Consider the following 18593-nt stretch of genomic DNA (forward strand, 5'->3'; position numbering starts at 1 on the left):
TTCGACGACTGCGATTTCATTGAATTTCATCCTCTGTGGGCTAAACTATTGGATTCGGTATGTTGGCTCAGTGGTCAAGAGTAAAAACAATCTCTCACTTCAGTTTCAGCTTCAGTCCAAAATCCACAGATTGCATTGGGCACAAATGAACAGCTCGCTGGTTTCTGGAACACAGCATTAAAATCTTAGAGCTGGGCAAAAACTCAGCACGAGCATGATGTCAGCACCGTTGTCTGTAAGAAAATGCAGACGGGTTTATGTGCGAGAAACCACATGTGCGTTGAGTGTCTGTAGCGATAAAGAGCAGACACGCAGGGCTGAATAGACTCCAGTGTGCCGCACTCCCGTTTCTGTGATGCATCAGTGACAGGCCACAGCTTCAAGCTCAGAATCCTGAAGGACTGTGTACAACACAGAGACAACCTGCACAGGGTCGTCCTGACAGATGCGCTTTGACCACGCCAAGTCGTGTTTACATTTGGGCCGGCGTAGCCATTGAGTTTGTTATTCCATTATGTAATGCTATGACTGGCAAACATGAAAATGGCCTCTTAAGGAATTTCGTGCCAAACTTGCTAAACGTTGCGTTGTTAGGTCGTGTGAATGGAATACTGCTTCAACTGCTCTGACTGTGGGAGATGGGAATGGTACGGTACTGTGTTACACACCGAACCCAGAGGAGAATAAATTGAAAAACGTCTGGTATTCTGCAGCACTGAGGAAAAGTCATTAGTCTTGCTCTGAAGGACAGGTTGTCAATGATCTGCATGCGTTACAATTTTAACCAGACTTTTAAAGAACACGCAATGCAGAATTATTTTGACATGAGCTTGCAGATCAACCATCTGAAGTCCCTTAACTAATGAACATGATTTATTGTTTTTCAACACATGACAAACATTCTGAACATTGCATGAATAGATTCCTAAAGAAGAATTACTTTGTCTTTCAAAACAGAACCATATTGAAGAGAATACGTAACTAAGCAAACACAACATGTAAGGTCATCCTACATCAGTTCCTTTCAAGTTTAGTTAGACGTGTTCACTTGATTGAAGAGCTTATCTTTGATAACCTGGGACATCAAACCATGAATCGCCTCAATGGTTGTTTTGCAGCTGAAAAGAAGAGAAATGTTAATCACAATTTTACAAAATAAATCTTGATTAATTATGTTAGGTAGCATTTCTCTATAAAACGATAGAGAAAGACAAACTTGTACTTATTTACTTTAAAAGTAAGCTTTGCTCGGAAACAATGTAATTGTTTGTTTATTTTATAGGGTTTCATAAATTTCACTTTATATGTGTAAAAAAAAATCTCATTTGATTTCAATTTGCAGTATTTTAAACAAAACAATTCTGGTTAACAATCGGTTGCACTCAATACTAATACTTAATAATAAGAAATTAAGAGAAATTAAAAAATATATGTAAATATTTCAATTAAATTGTTTATTTAAATTGCTAACAATGAAGTATTTTTAATTGGGTAGATGTCATGACAAATATACGGTACACATGTCCTATGGTGGAATAGCAAAATTCAAATTCAAAATTAAGTTGGTTAATAATATATTATTTTATATTATTCATATTAAAAATAAAAATAGCATAAGAGAGATTTATCTGGTTAGTTTTTATTTTTGCTGTAACACAATATGACTCATTTAAGTTGTATTTGTCTACTACTTCTAACAAATTGAAACCTAAGCATTTTCACAGGTCTCAGATTTAGGACCTCACTCTATTTCTGTTTGACTTTTTATTTTGCCAGCTGTAGTAAGTTTGTATGACTACAATATAATATAAATAAACTTGTCTTGTTTATTTTTACTGTTATGATCAACACCGTATGGAAACACTTGGGAATATTGAGGAATCGTATTACCTGTCTCGTGTTGCCTTCGCTAGTTTATCCTCAGATTTCCTATCATGTGTGTCTAAGCCCAGCATGAAACTGCCTCTTCCTAGCTGAGCTTCTGCCTGTTCCAGCTTCTCAGACAGATCAAACACCTGTCCAGTGGTGTATTCTGCATTCTGAACAAGCAATATCCATTAACAAATCCATTCTGCTTGGTCTAAGTTAATGCACAATTTCACAACAATAGATAAACCTTCACATCATCCCTTTACAACGACGTATAAATTCAGAATGTTTGTAACACATGTCATGGATTGTTTGCTAAAGCACAAATGAGAAATGATCCGAAAGTTTGTGAAAGGTGAGACTCAATAACCTTAAGGTCTCTGTCTGTGGTGACAAACGTAATCACTGACAACACGTCTTCCATGGCAAAGCAATACGCTCTTGACAAGCAGTCAATTTATCTCTAGCGCACAGCTCTGAGGCAACTATTTAGATATAGCCTACACCCCATTGAAAGTGTTAAACAAGGCTCATCACAGAAAACAATAGGGGTCGACTTCGGCTTATAGTTACTTAAAATTAACAGATGGACAAAACAATCTGTCTAAACAAAAGCAGCATTTATAAATACTAACCACGGGCAGTGGATGTCATACTCTATATAACGGCCATTATGCAAATACAAAACGTGTCATTAAGGATTGAGAAAAATCTTCAAGACAATAAAATGAGTATTTTTTACAGTGTTGTATGCTTAAATGTCAATAAATCTCAAATTACATTACACGGTAAAAATATTTATATTGTATTTATTGATACAATGCTTAAAATGTAAAATAACATGAGATATGAACAACAGAATTATTAATTCTTACTGTTAGTAGGCTGGAGGAGCTTAAAGTGTTGACCCAATATTTATTCCAGAGGAGCTCTAGAAGTTTGCGGTCCAGTGAAGATTTAAAATAAGACACTTCTAACGCATAGTACCTAAAAAGAGGAAGACGGAATGTAAAATGCATAACTTATTTCCAAATATGTAAACACAAACAGTCTTAAGATAATGAATTCAAATCATTAATAATAGTATTACAACATAATGTGTGCAGAAAAATGCTTGAAAACTGTGTTCAGAATGACAGATATGCTTACTGTTTGCAGTGGACTCCAAAATCCTCAATCTTGTTAAGTGGTATCGTCTGGTATTCAGACGGACCCTCGTCTGGTGGCTTGTAACCCTACCGTTCAATTTTAAACATTGTAATAAGTGATGAAAGGTCTTGCAAAAACCATGATGAAAAATAAATGAAACGACACGAAATACTACACACAACACTAACAAAACATTTAATGAATAAAGAAAACAGTTCCTACCTTCGGATACGTTCTGAAAGCACCAAGATTGACCTTTCCCGCAGATATAGTCCTCGTGGGATCAATCTGAGAAGCATGAAAAATGGCAACCACTGTACTTAGCAAAACAATTCAGTCAAAAATAACTCATAAAACCAATGAGCTGCCGGTTTAGCAAGTTATGAGCACCGGCTTGTTATTTGCCCTCGCCATAAAATAAGCAACAGCAGTGAAGAGTAAACTGTATAATGTATTCAGTTACAAAGCCAACAGCCATTAATCAGACACCACCACAAATGTCACTAAACTCATTTGTATGTTGGGGCTCAATTATGAATCACCCATTTAGTGGAATTTAAACTGACTCTTTAAAATTCTTGGGTTATTTTCACTCCGTCTTGATGCAGACTGCGTCTACAGAGGACTACGGCCACAATGCAAAATAAGCAACTAGTTTGACATTATCATGCACTTACGACAACTGCGACAAACGGCTCTTGAAACTGCTGGTTAAGCATTTGAGTGCTGACATCTATGCCTGAGAGCCAGCAGCCGTATCCAGGATGACTGTGGTACCATCCGATGGCATTCTCCAACCGGCCCACCTAAAAGAATTCATAATAAAAGTGCATTTATACTGAATGGAATGATCAATACATGATTTAAAACAATATTTGGGTCACACGTGACCACTGTACCTGTTTGGCATTCTCTATATAGGCAGCCATGTACTCATAGGCTGCAGCTTGAGCATTAACTCGAGTTTCAGTGCCTTCCACCGGCAGAGCAAAACTGTCCATGATGATCATCGTTTCTCCGTCCACTTTCCCCAACATAAGTCCCATCACTTCCAGATTTCCTCCTGATCTGGCGTGCATCACCATCTTCAACAGTGCCAACGCCGATAATTTGCAGTATTTAAAATAATGATGGCTGTAAACAACAGAAAAGCAGTTTGGAAAAGTGTTGTTATCAAATATCCAGAGACAAACAAGGCCTCTCGGCCTATTATGATGTGAAATACTCACTCTTTGGTCCAAGGTTTGGCAGCCAGAATCTCTTGTTGTTGTTTCTTGTCATATTTGTATATTTCATCAATACTTTGAACTTCCTGCATGCTGTTTGACAGCTCCCATGTCTTCATCGCTATGCTAGTGCCAGCCATGGCTCGAGTCAGTCGTGAGGTCCAGACTTATTAAAAATGAAATGTTTGTACGCGCCACCTGCAAATTTTGATCATTAAAATACTTAACAATTATATATAATCATCAAAAGTTTACCTAAACATCTAAACGCAAACAATAGTTAACAAAGCTCCTGATAGATCCTTTAGCGGAGCAACGCGCAACCCTGAGTGAAGTCAACAACAACACAGAAGCCGTACGTGGTTACATGTTGTCAAAATAAAAGTCTTCAGCAGTCGCTTTTTGGTTTGTTGGACTTTATGGGGCGTTGCTCGGATTGATGACATCATAGTACCGCGAGAGAGAGTCGAGAGCTCAATATGCTTTTGAACGACTCTCGCGATGATGAGATAGCATCCGGCTGTCGGTTCTTCCGGCGCCGTTTGAAGTCAAAGTTAAATGTACATTTCTTACAGCAACATAAAATCTACTCCAGTCCAATCTATTTAAAAAAGTTAAAAATAATTTTAAAACGATTAGCGTACTTTTTCAGTCCAGTTATGTTTGATGCTTTTTTCTTTTTAGAGATTATAAAATAATAATACAATAAAGGCACATTTACTAACCCAGACAGTATATTATCACTACCAATTGAGCTACAGGGTACAAATAAAATAAAATAAAAAGAACGGAACTATTATTTATAGTTTGAATATTTAAAAAGTCTGAATTCCTCAGCGGCTTTGCGTGTGTAAACTACATTCCCCAAAATCCCTTGCGCGGATTTTCAGTTCAAACGTTACTGAAACACGGAAGTAAAGCAAAGTTGTCTGTTTAATCTTCTTACAAACGGGTTGGTGTAACAGGTCAAAACGTTTACTACACATACACCACCTTTAAACGGACAACATTATACATTATATTATCATTTAGTCTTCCCATAGACTCAAAATAACGTTTGATGTATGGTCACTCATGCGCTACAGTGTCTATTCATTGACAAGTGAAGAACAAAAAAGATTTACTTATTGTCTACCGTCATTGAAGAAACTTCATGAGTCCGTTTCATCTGATATTAGCAAAAAGGTAAGATTATTTTTGTTCACTTTATATTACACCCGACGTTAATATAATGTCACATTATGAGATTGGAATATGCACCTCCTCTCAGTTTATATACCTGTTGTGTCTGTTTAATGTACTGATGAGTGATATAATTTCAATCTGGATCAAAGATTTAAATTCACACTCAGTCCTCTTTATTGCAGAATAATATATCCGTAATGTCTATACTCAGACAGCATAAATGATGCATCTCTCTCCTCTTAAAATCATACCACAGGTCTGACCGCAGACAAGATGAACATGATGACGTTCTTCATCGTGGGACTCTTGGTCCACGTGGTTTTCTTTCTCTCCATATTTGACATTTATTTCACATCCCCACTTGTCCATGGAATGACACCTCAGCGTGTCTCTCTGCCACCTCCAGCCAAGCGCCTGGTGCTGTTTGTGGCAGACGGGCTTCGAGCAGACAGCCTTTTTAAACCAGATGACAACGGGACAGTCAGGACTCCGTACCTAAGGTGATCAATGTTGGATGATTTGTTTATGCTTGGATTAGATGGACTGAATGTGCAATTTACTGTTGTGATCCAGATGAGATTTCTAGTAGCTTCTTACAGGGACAAAACATGTATTCGTGTTAATATTCCCTATTAAACACTCTTGCGGATATTAAACTTTTAAGTTGTCTAAAGATGCTTTTAGATTTAATATTAAGTGTTTTAGAGATCTTTTTATTGTGATCTTTATGGTGATAAAGTTGATTATCATTTATTATTGTTGTCTGTCATAAGGAGTATTATTGAAGAGGCTGGCACATGGGGGGTGTCACACACACATGTTCCCACCGAATCACGCCCGGGTCACGTTGCTCTCATAGCTGGCTTTTATGAAGATGTTAGTGCCGTTGCCAAGGGTAAGAACACATTTTTGTGCACCGCTTATGTGTGTAAACATAACAACGTAGAGTGTTTTACTTTTGTTTTTCTTTCACAGGTTGGAAGGAGAATCCGGTTGAGTTTGATTCTGTCTTTAATGAGAGCAGACATACTTGGTGTTGGGGAAGCCCTGACATATTACCCATGTTTGCTAAAGGTACTATCACACACCTGTCAGTAGAACTGTAAGTACAGTGGCTCTTCTGTAACTTTTACCAGCACTTTCTGTGTATTCCAGGGGCCAGCGGAGACCACGTGTACACTCACACGTATCCTCCAGAGCGAGAGGACTTTGCTTCTACTGATGCGTCCAGACTGGACACTTGGGTTTTTGATGAAGTGAAGGTAAGATTCTGCCATATATCTACACACGGCACCTACATTTCAAGTTGTGTAGGCTTCTTAATTTTTTAATTGTTTGTTTTTTATGAAGGCTTTTTTTAGTGCTGCCAAAAACAATGAAACTCTACTGAATCAGTTGCATGAAGAACAAAATGTGCTTTTTCTGCATCTTCTGGGGATAGACACGAATGGCCACGCCCACAGGCCCATGTCAAAGTAAGAAAGATAAATTATATAAATATAAAAAAACTTAAACTTAAAGGATTTAAAAGTTAAATGTGTTGAGATGTCATGACATGTACACAAATGCCTAAAATCAGATTTAACACTAGGTGGAGCCACTGTTCTGTTCATAATCAAGTATTTCTTTTTCATTTTGGTATAGGGAGTATCTAGAGAACATTGGCCTGGTTGATAAAGGTGTTGCTGAAATTGTCTCTGTGATGGATGACTTTTTCGGGCATGATGGGAAAACGGCTTATGTTTTCACGTCTGACCATGGCATGACAAATTGGGGTAAGATGACTCCACGTCCCAGACTGACACAGGAAAACTTTGATAGAATTTAAAACGATTGCACTTTAACAATGTTATACACTGAATGATAGTTTATGTCAGTCTAAGTACAGCAGTATATTTTGTTTTAAGGATCTCATGGGGCGGGACACCCATCAGAGACGCTGACCCCACTGGTGGCGTGGGGAGCTGGGGTTCAGACAGCACAGCGGGCCGTCTCTCAGAAATATGACGATTTTTATCTAAAAGGTTTGTTTTATGGCACTGAATGGGATACTTCATCCAAAAATGAAAATTCTGTCATCATTTACTCACCCTCGAGTTGTTCCAAATCTTTATAAATGTCTTTGTTCTGATGAACACAGAGAAAGATATTTGGAAGAATGCTTATAACCAAACAGATCTTGCTCATTGACTCCCATAGTAGGAAAAAATACTTTTTCTTTTTTGTTCTGTTGAACACAAAAGAATACATTTTGAAGAATGTAGGACAGCAAACAGTTCTGGGGCACTTTTGACTGCAGTTGTATTTTTTCCTACTATGGGAGTCAATGTAGGAAAAAATACAGATTTGGAACAACTCGAAGGTGAGTAAATGATGACAGAATTTTCATTTTTGGGTGAAGTATGCATTTAAAGGATTACCTATACTATCTCTCTTCGGCTGCACATCAGTTTTCAGACATTTTTTTGCATTTCAGAATGGGGATTAGAAACATACAGGAGGGTAGATGTGAATCAGGTGAGAAATCAGTATTTATACAGTATATTAAAAAAAGGAAAAAAGAAGAAGAACATTGCTAATTTGCTTTTATTTATGGTTTCTCTTCTCTTCACATGTCAGGCTGATATTGCTCCCCTGATGTCGTCCCTTTTAGGAGTTCCGTTTCCTTTGAACTCTGTGGTGAGCATTGTTTTTAAAGAGCCTATTTCAGACATTATCTTCTGCTCCATCTATAGCTCATGTTGTTGCTTCACAGGGGGTTTTGCCACTGAATTACTTAAATAACAGCCAGCACTTCAAGGCTGAGAGCATGTTTGCAAATGCTATTCAGATTTTGGAACAGTTCAAGGTATTTGAGTCCTCCAGAATAGAATCAGTTTTTGATTTGATTTGATTTTAATAGAATTAACAATCTTGTTTGTTACATCCGAAGGTAAAAATGGCACAGAAGAAAGAGACAACAATATCCCTTCTATTTACACCTTACCAGTGAGTCACATTCAATTAAAGGAGACATATATTGGAAAACAGTATTTTCATTGCTCTTTCAAAGTATTAGTTTATTGCACTTTTTATTCACGGTATGTACTTACAATGTGTGGGTCTTCTCTTTACAACAAAGGTCGTCAGGTCATTCACATAGAGAAGTCTGGTATAGTTTTATTCTAAGGTTCAGCAAGAGTTCATACCAAATGTAATTTTTGCATTTAACCGTAAGTCATTGAGAAACTGAGAGCGTAAGAATCGTACGATATACTGCTCAGCCATATACTGTCATTTTAAACCCGTAAAACAAACCCGTTAAACCTGCAAAACACAAAAGAAGATATTTCGAAAAATGTCGGTTGCTCCCCATTGACGTCTATGATATGGACACAAAAACAATGCAAGTCAATGGGGACCAACCGTTTTTCAGTTACCAACATTCATCAAAATATCTTCTATTTTGCTCAGCAGAAGAATGAAAATCACACAGGTTTGAAATGACAGGAGAGCGTGTACATAATGACAGAATTCTCATTTTAAAGGTTGAAATATTCCTTTAAAATCTTCACTTAAATAGTTATAAATGCAGAATGTCGAGTTTTCTCATAGAATATAAATCAATTCTGTAACATCAATTATTGAATCTTAGGTGAATTTGTGAGGTTGTGTTGTTTTTCTAGACCCCTTACAGATTCTAAGCAGATGGATTTTGTACGTCATGCCAGAGAATTGATCCAAACACGACAGTTTGACAACGCAGTGAGTGCTGATTGCTCAACATCACATACTTATCTGTTGATCAGGAAGATCTCTTTAAGTCTATTCGCATCTTTTCTTCTTCTAGATTCTTTATTGTGAGAGTCTCATAGCTCGGGCCATGCAGGGCTTGTCGTATTACCACACGTATGACCGTCTCTTTCTGGGCAGCAGTGTGGTTCTGGGTTTTGTTGGTTGGACCTCTTATGTAGTTCTGTTTATCCTGAAGACACACGCTAGCCTGCGTAAACCTCCAACTTACACACACGTGGTAAGACAGAGATGATGCAGTGATGTAAAGTTACAAAAATATGTTTATTAAAATTCATGTGCAGTATGTGTCTGTATTTTTGTGCACATTTCAAAGGTTGCAGAAAGGAGTCTGGCCTGGACGTTCCTATGTTTAGGTCTTTTTGTAGCTTTGTTTCTGGCTGTCCAATCCAGTCCCTGGACCTATTACATTTACTGTTTGCTTCCCGTTCCGGTGTGGTACGCTGTTGTGAAAGAGTAAGTTACTCATAATGCTTTCTACATCAGTGATTCTTAACTGACCATTGCATTGTATTGAAACTGCTGCATTCAGGACTTTTACGTGTTATCAGTATGTGGAATCCCTGAAAATTTAACCTGTGACTGTAGTGTTGCCAGCTCCATACTCTACCAATTAAACGTATAGAAAGCAAGTCCTAACTATGTCCTAACTATGCATATTTATATGTTTGTGCTTGATTTCAGTTTTATAGTGTGTGTGTTTGTGCGTGTGTCTGCGTGTGTGTGTGTGTGCCAGCGTGTGTGGGTTTGTGCGCGTGTGTAGGCACGTGTGTGCGTGCGTGCATGTGTGTTTGCGTGTGTGTATTAACTGGTTTAGCCACATGTCCTCAGTGACACAATGAACTAGTTGTAAGGACATTTTGCTGGTCCTCACTAAATAAAAAGGTTGATAATTCGGTCGAATACAGTGTTTCTTTAAATCTAATGTCTTGTTTGTTTTCTTTATAACAGATATGAAACTGTTGGCGGTCTGATCAGATCCATTCCCTCATTACCACTTAACCAATGCTTTGGATATTTTTTGCTGGTGATGTTTGGAATCGAATTACTAGTAAGTCTTTGATGTTTACTTTACATGACTGCTGCCTTTCGTAATGCTGGTCATAAACACTGTATAGCAGTCTTGTCTTTATAGATTTGTTACTGTTTCATTTCCCCACGTCTGTTTGTTTTTTTAGGTTGTGAGTTTTTTTTATCGGGGCATGTTGACACTTGGATTGATCCTGCTGGCACTGTGGCCTGTGGTCTCTGGCCTGTATATCAAAGCCAAGGTAGGATCTATTCTGGTGTGTCGCGTGAGTTGCTTGTGTTATTGGTCATGTTGTATCGCTGTAGTTTAGGTCAGTGACCTGGATGTTGAGCTGTCTCTGCTTGGCTCTTTTTCCACTGTTGCCCGTGGTGGGACGGGACGCCAACGTTAACTATGTGTAAGCATTTATTATACAGAAAATCACAACCCTTTAGTTTCATGTCAATTGGTGTTTGTTTTCTACTTTAACACTTGTGACGGGTGATGTCGAATGATTTTTTTTCTTAAAAGGGTTTTTGAACATTTGTCGCTTTAGAATATGTGCTGGAGTGCTGACCCTCCTCATCTCTTCCTCATACCTTTGGTGGTCATGGAAACGTTCTCCCCTGATCAGAGATCGCTGGCTGTTCATCTCCCAGGTCATTTTGGCTCTACTTTGTTCACATGCATTCTCTGAAGCTAGTTTCTTAGGGGCTTTTCATACAGATGTTTATAGCAACACGCTATGTTTTGTGCCATCACTGTGTCGGCTGTTTTAAGCAACAAAAACCACACGCAAGTTTGTGATGCAGTTAAAGTAGAACTTTATCAATGTGGAAAAATCTGTTTATACTTTATACCTAAATGTATAACTTGAGTTTATAGAATAATGCATTGGTGTTTTTTTGCCTGGTTATGTAAATGTTGGTAGCTTTTGTAAATGTTACGTTGGATACAATGGTCTTCACATTTAGCGCCTTTTAGGAGCGAATACACATACAGCTGCGTTTAGGACTCAAGTAGACAACTTTCAGAGCCAAATGCAATGTAAAAAAGATCTGGGATGGGTGAACTGTCAAACTCTAGTTAGAAGCAAGAAATCAAACCAAATGCGAGTACGCTTGTTTGCACGCCATGACTTTTATTAAAGCTAAACATCATTCGTATCCTAATTGAAGCCGTTTGTCAATGTGTTAGCATCCTTTTTATTGTGAATGTGTTTGCAGATCACGCAGGTGATGCTGTGCGCCTACATCCTGAGCAGCACCCACATCAGTCTGCAGCTGAAGCAAGGCCTGCCGCTCTTCAACCAGCTCATCAGCTGGATCACGCTAGGTTCATCACTATCACTTCCACACCGCTTTGCCTCCGTTTCTAGTATTACACATAGTTTAGCATATCGCCACAAACCTCATGTCTTCTCTTTTCGTCCACTCTGTTTTTTCATCAAGCACTCTCATTCTCTTTTTATGCTAGCTTCTTCGTTTTTCGTGCCGTTGTTGAGCTCCACCAGGCTCTATCACAGACTGTTGAGCATCCTGCTGTCTCTCGTGTGTGTCTACCTGCTCCTGAGTACAGGGTGAGTTTTTCTTATCTTTAAATCCATTTAAAGAACCTTTGGTGTCGACATTCACAACCAAACTGCTAGGAAATGACATGTAAAATGAAACCACTAAGTGCTTGCAGTAAGCAACAGAGCGTTCACAGAATGTTCAAAGACACTTTGCATATCTATGTGCATCTGAAAGATCATTGGCGTGATAGACCCAAAATGAACTACTGAATGTTTCGAGAATCATTATTGTAGATAAATGATATAGTGATAGTTGCTGTTGTGTTCTGTTTAGGTATGAGGCTCTGTTTCCTCCAGTGCTGTCATGGCTTATGTTTGCATGGATTGGTATCGAGCAGGAGGCCATGAACACCCGTGGAAGGTCAAACAGGACTGAGGTAGTAGTCCTCTGTTGGTACAGCTGGATTGTGGGTTTAATTCTCAAGGGAACACACAGATAAAAAAAAGAAATGTATTCCTTTAGTGAACTGAAAGTTATTTGCGTAAAACCTTCTGCAAGTCTGGATAAAAGCGTCTGCTAAATGACTGAATGTAATGAGAAAATGTCTATGAAACACAACATCTGTCCCCACCCTTAAGGATTTCATCTCTGGGGGCTTTCCTTCAACCTTTTTTCAGAAGTAACTTAACTAAGTTTTTGTAGGAGAATGCAGATGTTGCAAACTTAAATATGAAATTTTCCTTTCTCAATAAAACTGATGTTTTCTGTTTCCCCAGCTTTCCGGCGTTGATTTTGCTGAAAATATTGACATTACCAATATCAGGCAGCTGAAGCTGGACGACATCCGGAGATCTTACTTCTTTGTATCCTTTGGACTGCAGATCATTTGTGCTTTAATACAATATACAGACACAAAAAATCAAGAGATCATTCCAAATGTTTATTTAATCAGCATTAAAGGAGAAGTTCACTTTCAAAATAAACGTTCATGATAATTTACTCACCCCATGTCATCCAAGATGTTTATGTATTTGTTTCTTTAGTGGAAAAGAAATGATGATGAACAAACAATCTGTCATTTTTGTATCACCTCTGCAATGCGCGCTCAAGACTTCACAAAATACGTCATGCGTTATGAACTGGTTTTCTTTGCAGTATTTGAGGTCTAAAGTATGTTATTTTAATTTTTTAATTTTCTGCAAACAAATGAAACAAAGCAGTATTCGTTTTTTAATTTGGGAGAAATATTGTTTGTAGTTCAAAATTGTACATTCAGTAAAACGGAAAATAATTTTGAAATGGTCTTTTTCCACGGCTGTATATGTTAACAAACATACCTTAACATTTAAATAAGGTGTTTTTCATAATAACTGCATTCTTTGGCTGTGGGAACATTGCCTCCATTAACAGGTAAGCAGCCGTTTACAATTATTTTGAAGCATAAGAGCAGTCCTGTGTAATGATGGTAAATGTGCCTTTATCTTCCCTCAAAGTTTTGATCCAGCCTCAGTGTACTGCTTTCTCACTGTCTTCAATCCTTTCATCATGGGTGGCCTTCTAATGTGGAAGGTAGGACGGTTCTCACTTACATAAATAAAGGAAACAAACTGTCCTTAAATTACTGTTTCAAAAATCTCATCTTTAAATGATCTCAGATCAAGCGTGCTGTTATTTGTGCCACATGTATTTACTTTGCTTTCCTCCGCTTTATTTTCTTTAAGGTTTTAATTCCTTTTGTTATTGTGATGTGCACATTTGAAAGCATACGAGTGTCAACACGGCTCTCCTCACGAAGGTATTTGCAGTCACATTGAAGTGTCTAGTGGTACTTGAACGGACGTTGATGTACATATTTTTGTGTTTTAAACTGGATGTCTGGCACTGAGATGTAAAACCACTGTTGGAGAGTACTGCTATGATATTTTATAATTGGACTATGAACCCTGTTCTTCCTTAAATACAGCTGTATCTTTTTATTGTAACATTCAAAAACATTTTATGTCCGTGTTTGTCTTATTGTAGCCTTTTCCTGGTTGTGCTAGTCATCTCAGACTTGATGGCCCTGGTAAGCACAGAAAAAAGAGAAATGAATCATGGCGAAAAGAATGTGCTAGAAAATAAACGAAAACATTTTGTTTTTTTTTCCAGCACTTCTTTTTCTTGGTTAAAGATTATGGAAGCTGGCTTGACATTGGCACTAGGTGGGTTAACCATTTGTGCTTGTATGTTATCTAAACTTTTCCATCCCGTTCACAGAGTGAACATTTGTGTATTTTATTGTGTAATGGTGTATCATATAAATTCAAATTTTCCTGCTGACTTTTTGTCATTATATTATCTGATGAAATATTAAGAAATGTTTCTGTGATGCAGCATCAGTCACTATGTCATCGTAATGTCCATGACCATCTTCCTCATGGTACTGAGCATCATGACCCACATCTTGACCTCCAAGCGAATCCTCTTTGGGCAGAACAGAAAGATGCACCTTAGATGAGGACTGCTTACCTTGACCGTTGTCTACATTTGTTAACAAGGTGCTAAAACAAACAAAACACGACAAATATTCAACGGCACACGGACATGACTAAGGCGCAGTGTTTGGTAAAGATGTTGTCCTGTGTTTCTTAATGTCATTGTTACTCAAGAAGACCTATGACTTTGCAGACGATGAGAGGAATGTAATCTCCACAAACATAATCATTTTTTTATATATATGCTTCATGTATAATCAGGGTCACATGTTAAAGATCTTAGGGCATAAATGTCACTGAAATGAAAAAATATCGTTTTTATTGGTTGGACAAAAAAATGCCTTATTGATAAAAAAAATCAAATGCAGAAGTTCATTTCTGACTGTTTGTTTTGTGGCATCAGGGGAAAACCACCACGTTGTTGTCCGTTTATCTATTTCCTGTTAAAGCTTGAACTGGGCAGGTACTAAGTGGTACACAGTACTTTAATAGTGTAGTGTACAGACGCATGTTCATCTCGCGCTGGTGCACAGTTCTGCGTTCCTCTGTGTACAGAACCAAGAAATGTTCTCGCAGAACGGCAGCTCTCAGAACATCTCATCTTGAGTTCTGGCATCTATTCTTTTTAACACTTATTAAGACGGACAAGAATTAATGCGAAAGTAAGTGAGTTATGTTTCTGTGAATGTGTTGTATTGGTGATGATTGCCAAATGTGTTGAGTTTTACTGTACGGACAGCCACGGTTTTATGGCAAATGTGAAACTTTAAAGTGCTGTATTTTAAAATGGTTTTAAACAGTTATTTATTAATAACAGTAAACATTTAAATTAAACAGTGTTGTGTCCCCTTTTTTACATTTTGATTTATGCATTTGGCAGATGCTTCTATCCAAAGTGACCTGCATTGCATTATACTATACATTTGTTTTCAAAGTTTGTTCAATCCTTAGAATGGAAAGGCGTGCTAGTTCCTCGCTCTCAGCACTGAGCTTTCTCAAGTTTATAGTTGTAAGCAATGTTTTAGTGTATAGTTACTCATATCTAATAACATCTCAGATGACCTTATCCATGCTCCCCTGCAACAGTTATAAATACAGAACACACATTGATGACTTTGCAGATAAATTAAGGAATGATTCAACATGGATGCATTGAGCTCCTAGGAGACAATAAAAAAATCTAGGTACATGTGATTTTAGCAGTATTGATGTAAAGTATCACAAGTTATTTAGGGAAAGTGACGTGCATTGTTTGAGGTGAGGCACCAGAAGTGAGGTGACAAATGAGAAGCAGTTTCAGTTTGACCTGCTTGCATGTTCAGGAACAGTAGTTAAAGATTAAGTAAGAGGTAAATGCAAAGGAAAAAAACACTTCCTCGTCTGGTCATTCTGACTTCTGCTTTCTGCTTTCTGCTTTCTTCTTAGGGTACGTGTCTTGCTTGCGTTTGCATTGTCTTATTGATAAAGAAACTGTTGGTTCTCACATCTAAGCAAGGCTGGGGAAACGATAGTCAGCATTTTCTTGGTCACATTCTCAGAGGGTAAAAAATCTATGTGTGTTTCTGTGCTTATGTTGCTTTTGTGGGAACATGTATGTGTATGTTTATACTAAAATGATATTGCAAAAGGGGTGACACAATATAGTAGTTTGTATCAGTGTTTCCACATTTACGTTTATGCATACGGCAGACGCTTTTCTCCAAAGTGACTTTTATTCTCTACATTTCTAATTCAGTATGTATGTGATCTATGGGATTGATGTATTTGTTAACCATAGTTGGCTAAAATGTGAAAGTTCTAGATTCATTTCAACCAATGTTTTTGCCGAAATCTGTGCCAATGGGAGGTCAATAACAGAATCGCTGAGTCAAAGTAAAGGAATATTTCACTTTCAAAATGAAAATGATGTCACTATTTACATGCCATCCTGTCATTTCAAACCTGTATGGTGTTCTTTCTTCTGCAGAACACTAAAGAAGATATTCTGAAGAATGTCGGTAACAGAAAAGTTTTGGTCCCCATTGACTTGCATTGGTTTTGTGTCCATACAATATAAGTCAATGAGGACCGACATTTTTTCTAAATATCTTCTTTCGTGTTCACACAGGTGAAACAAGAAGATCACACAGGTTTGACCGAATTTTCATTTGGGAGGTGAACTATTCCTTTAAGACGCCTAATCACTTTTCTCTGACTTTCAGTATGTTTTACCACTAGGATCAATGATGAACGACACATCGCCGACCAACTACACAGCTCAATTCACAGAGCCCTTCAGAATCACCTTGATCACCATCTACAGCATCGTGCTGCTGGCGGGCTGCACAGGTTTAACCCTCATGATGAGCATATTAAAAACCAACATTCGTTCATTGACCACCACCGTCTTCCTCAACCTGATGGTCGCACACTTTCTATTCCTGCTGACTGTTCCCTTCCGGATCTACTACTACGTGTCCCTAAAGTGGCCTCTGCCCCACTCCTTATGTAAAATGGTCAGTGCCATGATCCACATCCACATGTACATGGTGTTCGTAATCTACGGCATGGTTCTTACGCTTCGTTTTCTGCAATATTACAAGAAGACCCAGCGCACCGAGTTTTACAGACGTTTGCACGCTGTGGGTGCGAGTGCCTGTTTGTGGTCCATCTTGTTGGTGGTCATGCTGCCGACCGTGCTGTCTCAGTACGGCCACAAGGATGGAAACAAGGAGACAGAGCAGTGCTTTAATTTCGATGATGTGCTAAGTCACCAAAACATCTACGCCCTGAATATGACCTTATCCATCTTCATTGTCGCCGTGTCGTTCATTCTGACCTGCTTCCAGACCATCGTCCTGTGGTCATTCACACGCAAACACGGCGCCACCAGTCGCTTCCAGCAGGAGTTCTGGGTCCAGATGAAAAACCTTTGCTTTGTGTTCATCATGCTTATCTGCCTGGTGCCGTATCACCTGTTTCGGATACACTATCTGAACAAGACTGAAAAAACGCATCAGATTAACGAGGTGTTCTTGGCCATCACGGCACTCACCTGTTGTGACATGCTGACGTTCACAGGGAAGGGCATGTGTCACATGTGCTGAACCTAAAGCTTAAGAACACTATCACAGACTTTATCGACTGCATCCTAAATGTTCAATATGTAGTTCCTTATGTAGTTTCACGCATGATACATCTGTCGTGTGACAATAAAATGATGTGTGGTGTGCTTGTTCACTTACACAATACTAAGAACAACCGCAAAAATATTTGACAAAAGAACAAACAAGTGCACATTATACCACGAGGAATACATTTGCTGTTTCTTGTATCAGTTGTAATGACACAGATCTGCCCGGCTCACAGTTTTCATTTCATTTGTAAACTTCGATTTCTACCCGGCTGTTCTTCAGCTCCTGTGGCTTTATGGGATGGAAAAGTGTCCAACCAATGCTTACTGGGAAATCTCGGCGGAGATAGTAGAGCATCCGGATATTTCTCATATAGCATACTGTGTTTGCTGTGCTTTTTATATAGAATGAAAAGTGGCGACTCTTGTTATTAATTTTTTTCTGAAATTGATTTAAAACATACAAAATACTGTTTAACACTCATACATTTTAATAGCACCTGTTGAAATAATGAAGTAAGCTTTGAATTAAGGCAACAAAATTGTCTGATGGAAGGTAAACAGGGTAAATAAAAGATGCAGCCTCACCAAAATGACTCACGATGGGATCTCTTTTTTTTTTTAATGCTGCAGTTCTGGTTCCACACATCTGGTGACTCGTTGTTAGTCCTTATACACAGTGATCCGCACTCAGAAAGAAGTATTATATTAATTATTTTTAGGGTTTTTTTATTTTAGAGGAAAGAAAACACAGCCGTCTCGGCTAATGTCTTCTTCAGTGTGTTAAGCCATTTAGTTACCACATCCACATTTAAAATTATGTCATCATTATCATCATTGTCCACACCCGTGTATCCCAATTGTTTAACAATTAACAATATAATTCGATAACGACTTAAATTTGGAACTTCATTAATCACTACATATCATTGACACCCTCTCGTATCCAAATTCAAACCAACAGAAAAGAAAACCAAACTATATCTCAAAAAATAAGAATAAAGACAAAGAGGAAGAAAATTTACTACAAAAAATACATAAACTCTGCCACAACATATGCATGAAGAAGTAGAGAAAACCAAAGAAATACTTCCCAATTATGTGTTACAGAAAATGTACAATTAAATATTTATATGAAAAGGTCATCGATTTAAAACATCGGATTTGTTGTTAGTCACCATTGTCCTAAACCATCGTTTTAATCAAGAAAAATTATAGTAGCTAACCATGTTGATAGTGCTTTTATTTAAAAACTGATACCCC

The 18593-nt window shown here is 38.0% G+C and overlaps 3 protein-coding genes across 4 annotated transcripts; 2 read left to right on the top strand and 1 right to left on the bottom strand.

Annotated features, from left to right (window-relative positions):
* Positions 1–855: 855 nt before the first annotated feature.
* cops5 (COP9 signalosome subunit 5) lies at positions 856–4588 on the bottom strand. Its single transcript, XM_056738762.1, has 8 exons — positions 4248–4588; positions 3918–4152; positions 3696–3824; positions 3241–3306; positions 3019–3104; positions 2745–2856; positions 1891–2039; positions 856–1118 (listed from the first exon to the last, which is right to left on the bottom strand). Exons 1-8 carry the CDS (start codon positions 4382–4384, stop codon positions 1031–1033), a joined length of 1002 nt encoding a protein of 333 aa, XP_056594740.1. The 5' UTR covers positions 4385–4588; the 3' UTR covers positions 856–1030.
* A 109-nt stretch (positions 4589–4697) lies between these two features.
* On the top strand, positions 4698–16565 carry pign (phosphatidylinositol glycan anchor biosynthesis, class N). The gene is made up of 30 exons (XM_056738756.1): positions 4698–5429; positions 5686–5929; positions 6203–6324; positions 6405–6503; positions 6585–6691; positions 6780–6904; positions 7074–7204; positions 7337–7453; positions 7906–7946; positions 8049–8108; positions 8185–8277; positions 8362–8417; positions 9095–9173; positions 9259–9441; positions 9538–9677; positions 10173–10272; positions 10400–10492; positions 10557–10648; positions 10787–10889; positions 11457–11565; positions 11707–11809; positions 12078–12180; positions 12521–12607; positions 13099–13154; positions 13238–13313; positions 13466–13539; positions 13767–13809; positions 13893–13945; positions 14118–14281; positions 16436–16565. The coding sequence occupies exons 2-29, from the start codon at positions 5703–5705 to the stop codon at positions 14239–14241; spliced, it is 2796 nt and encodes a 931-aa protein (XP_056594734.1). The 5' UTR covers positions 4698–5429; positions 5686–5702; the 3' UTR covers positions 14242–14281; positions 16436–16565.
* On the top strand, positions 14288–17926 carry LOC130413498 (probable G-protein coupled receptor 141). 2 transcript variants are annotated; one of them, XM_056738763.1, is made up of 2 exons: positions 14288–14880; positions 16420–17926. In XM_056738763.1, the coding sequence occupies exon 2, from the start codon at positions 16441–16443 to the stop codon at positions 17302–17304; it is 864 nt and encodes a 287-aa protein (XP_056594741.1). In that variant the 5' UTR covers positions 14288–14880; positions 16420–16440; the 3' UTR covers positions 17305–17926. The 2 variants fall into 2 exon arrangements, with proteins under 2 accessions (XP_056594741.1, XP_056594742.1); XM_056738764.1 differs by lacking the exon at positions 14288–14880 and adding an exon at positions 15641–15759.
* The last annotated feature ends 667 nt before the right edge of the window (positions 17927–18593 follow it).

Source organism: Triplophysa dalaica, chromosome 23, assembly GCF_015846415.1.
Source record: "Triplophysa dalaica isolate WHDGS20190420 chromosome 23, ASM1584641v1, whole genome shotgun sequence".
Classification (NCBI taxonomy): Eukaryota; Metazoa; Chordata; class Actinopteri; order Cypriniformes; family Nemacheilidae; genus Triplophysa; species Triplophysa dalaica.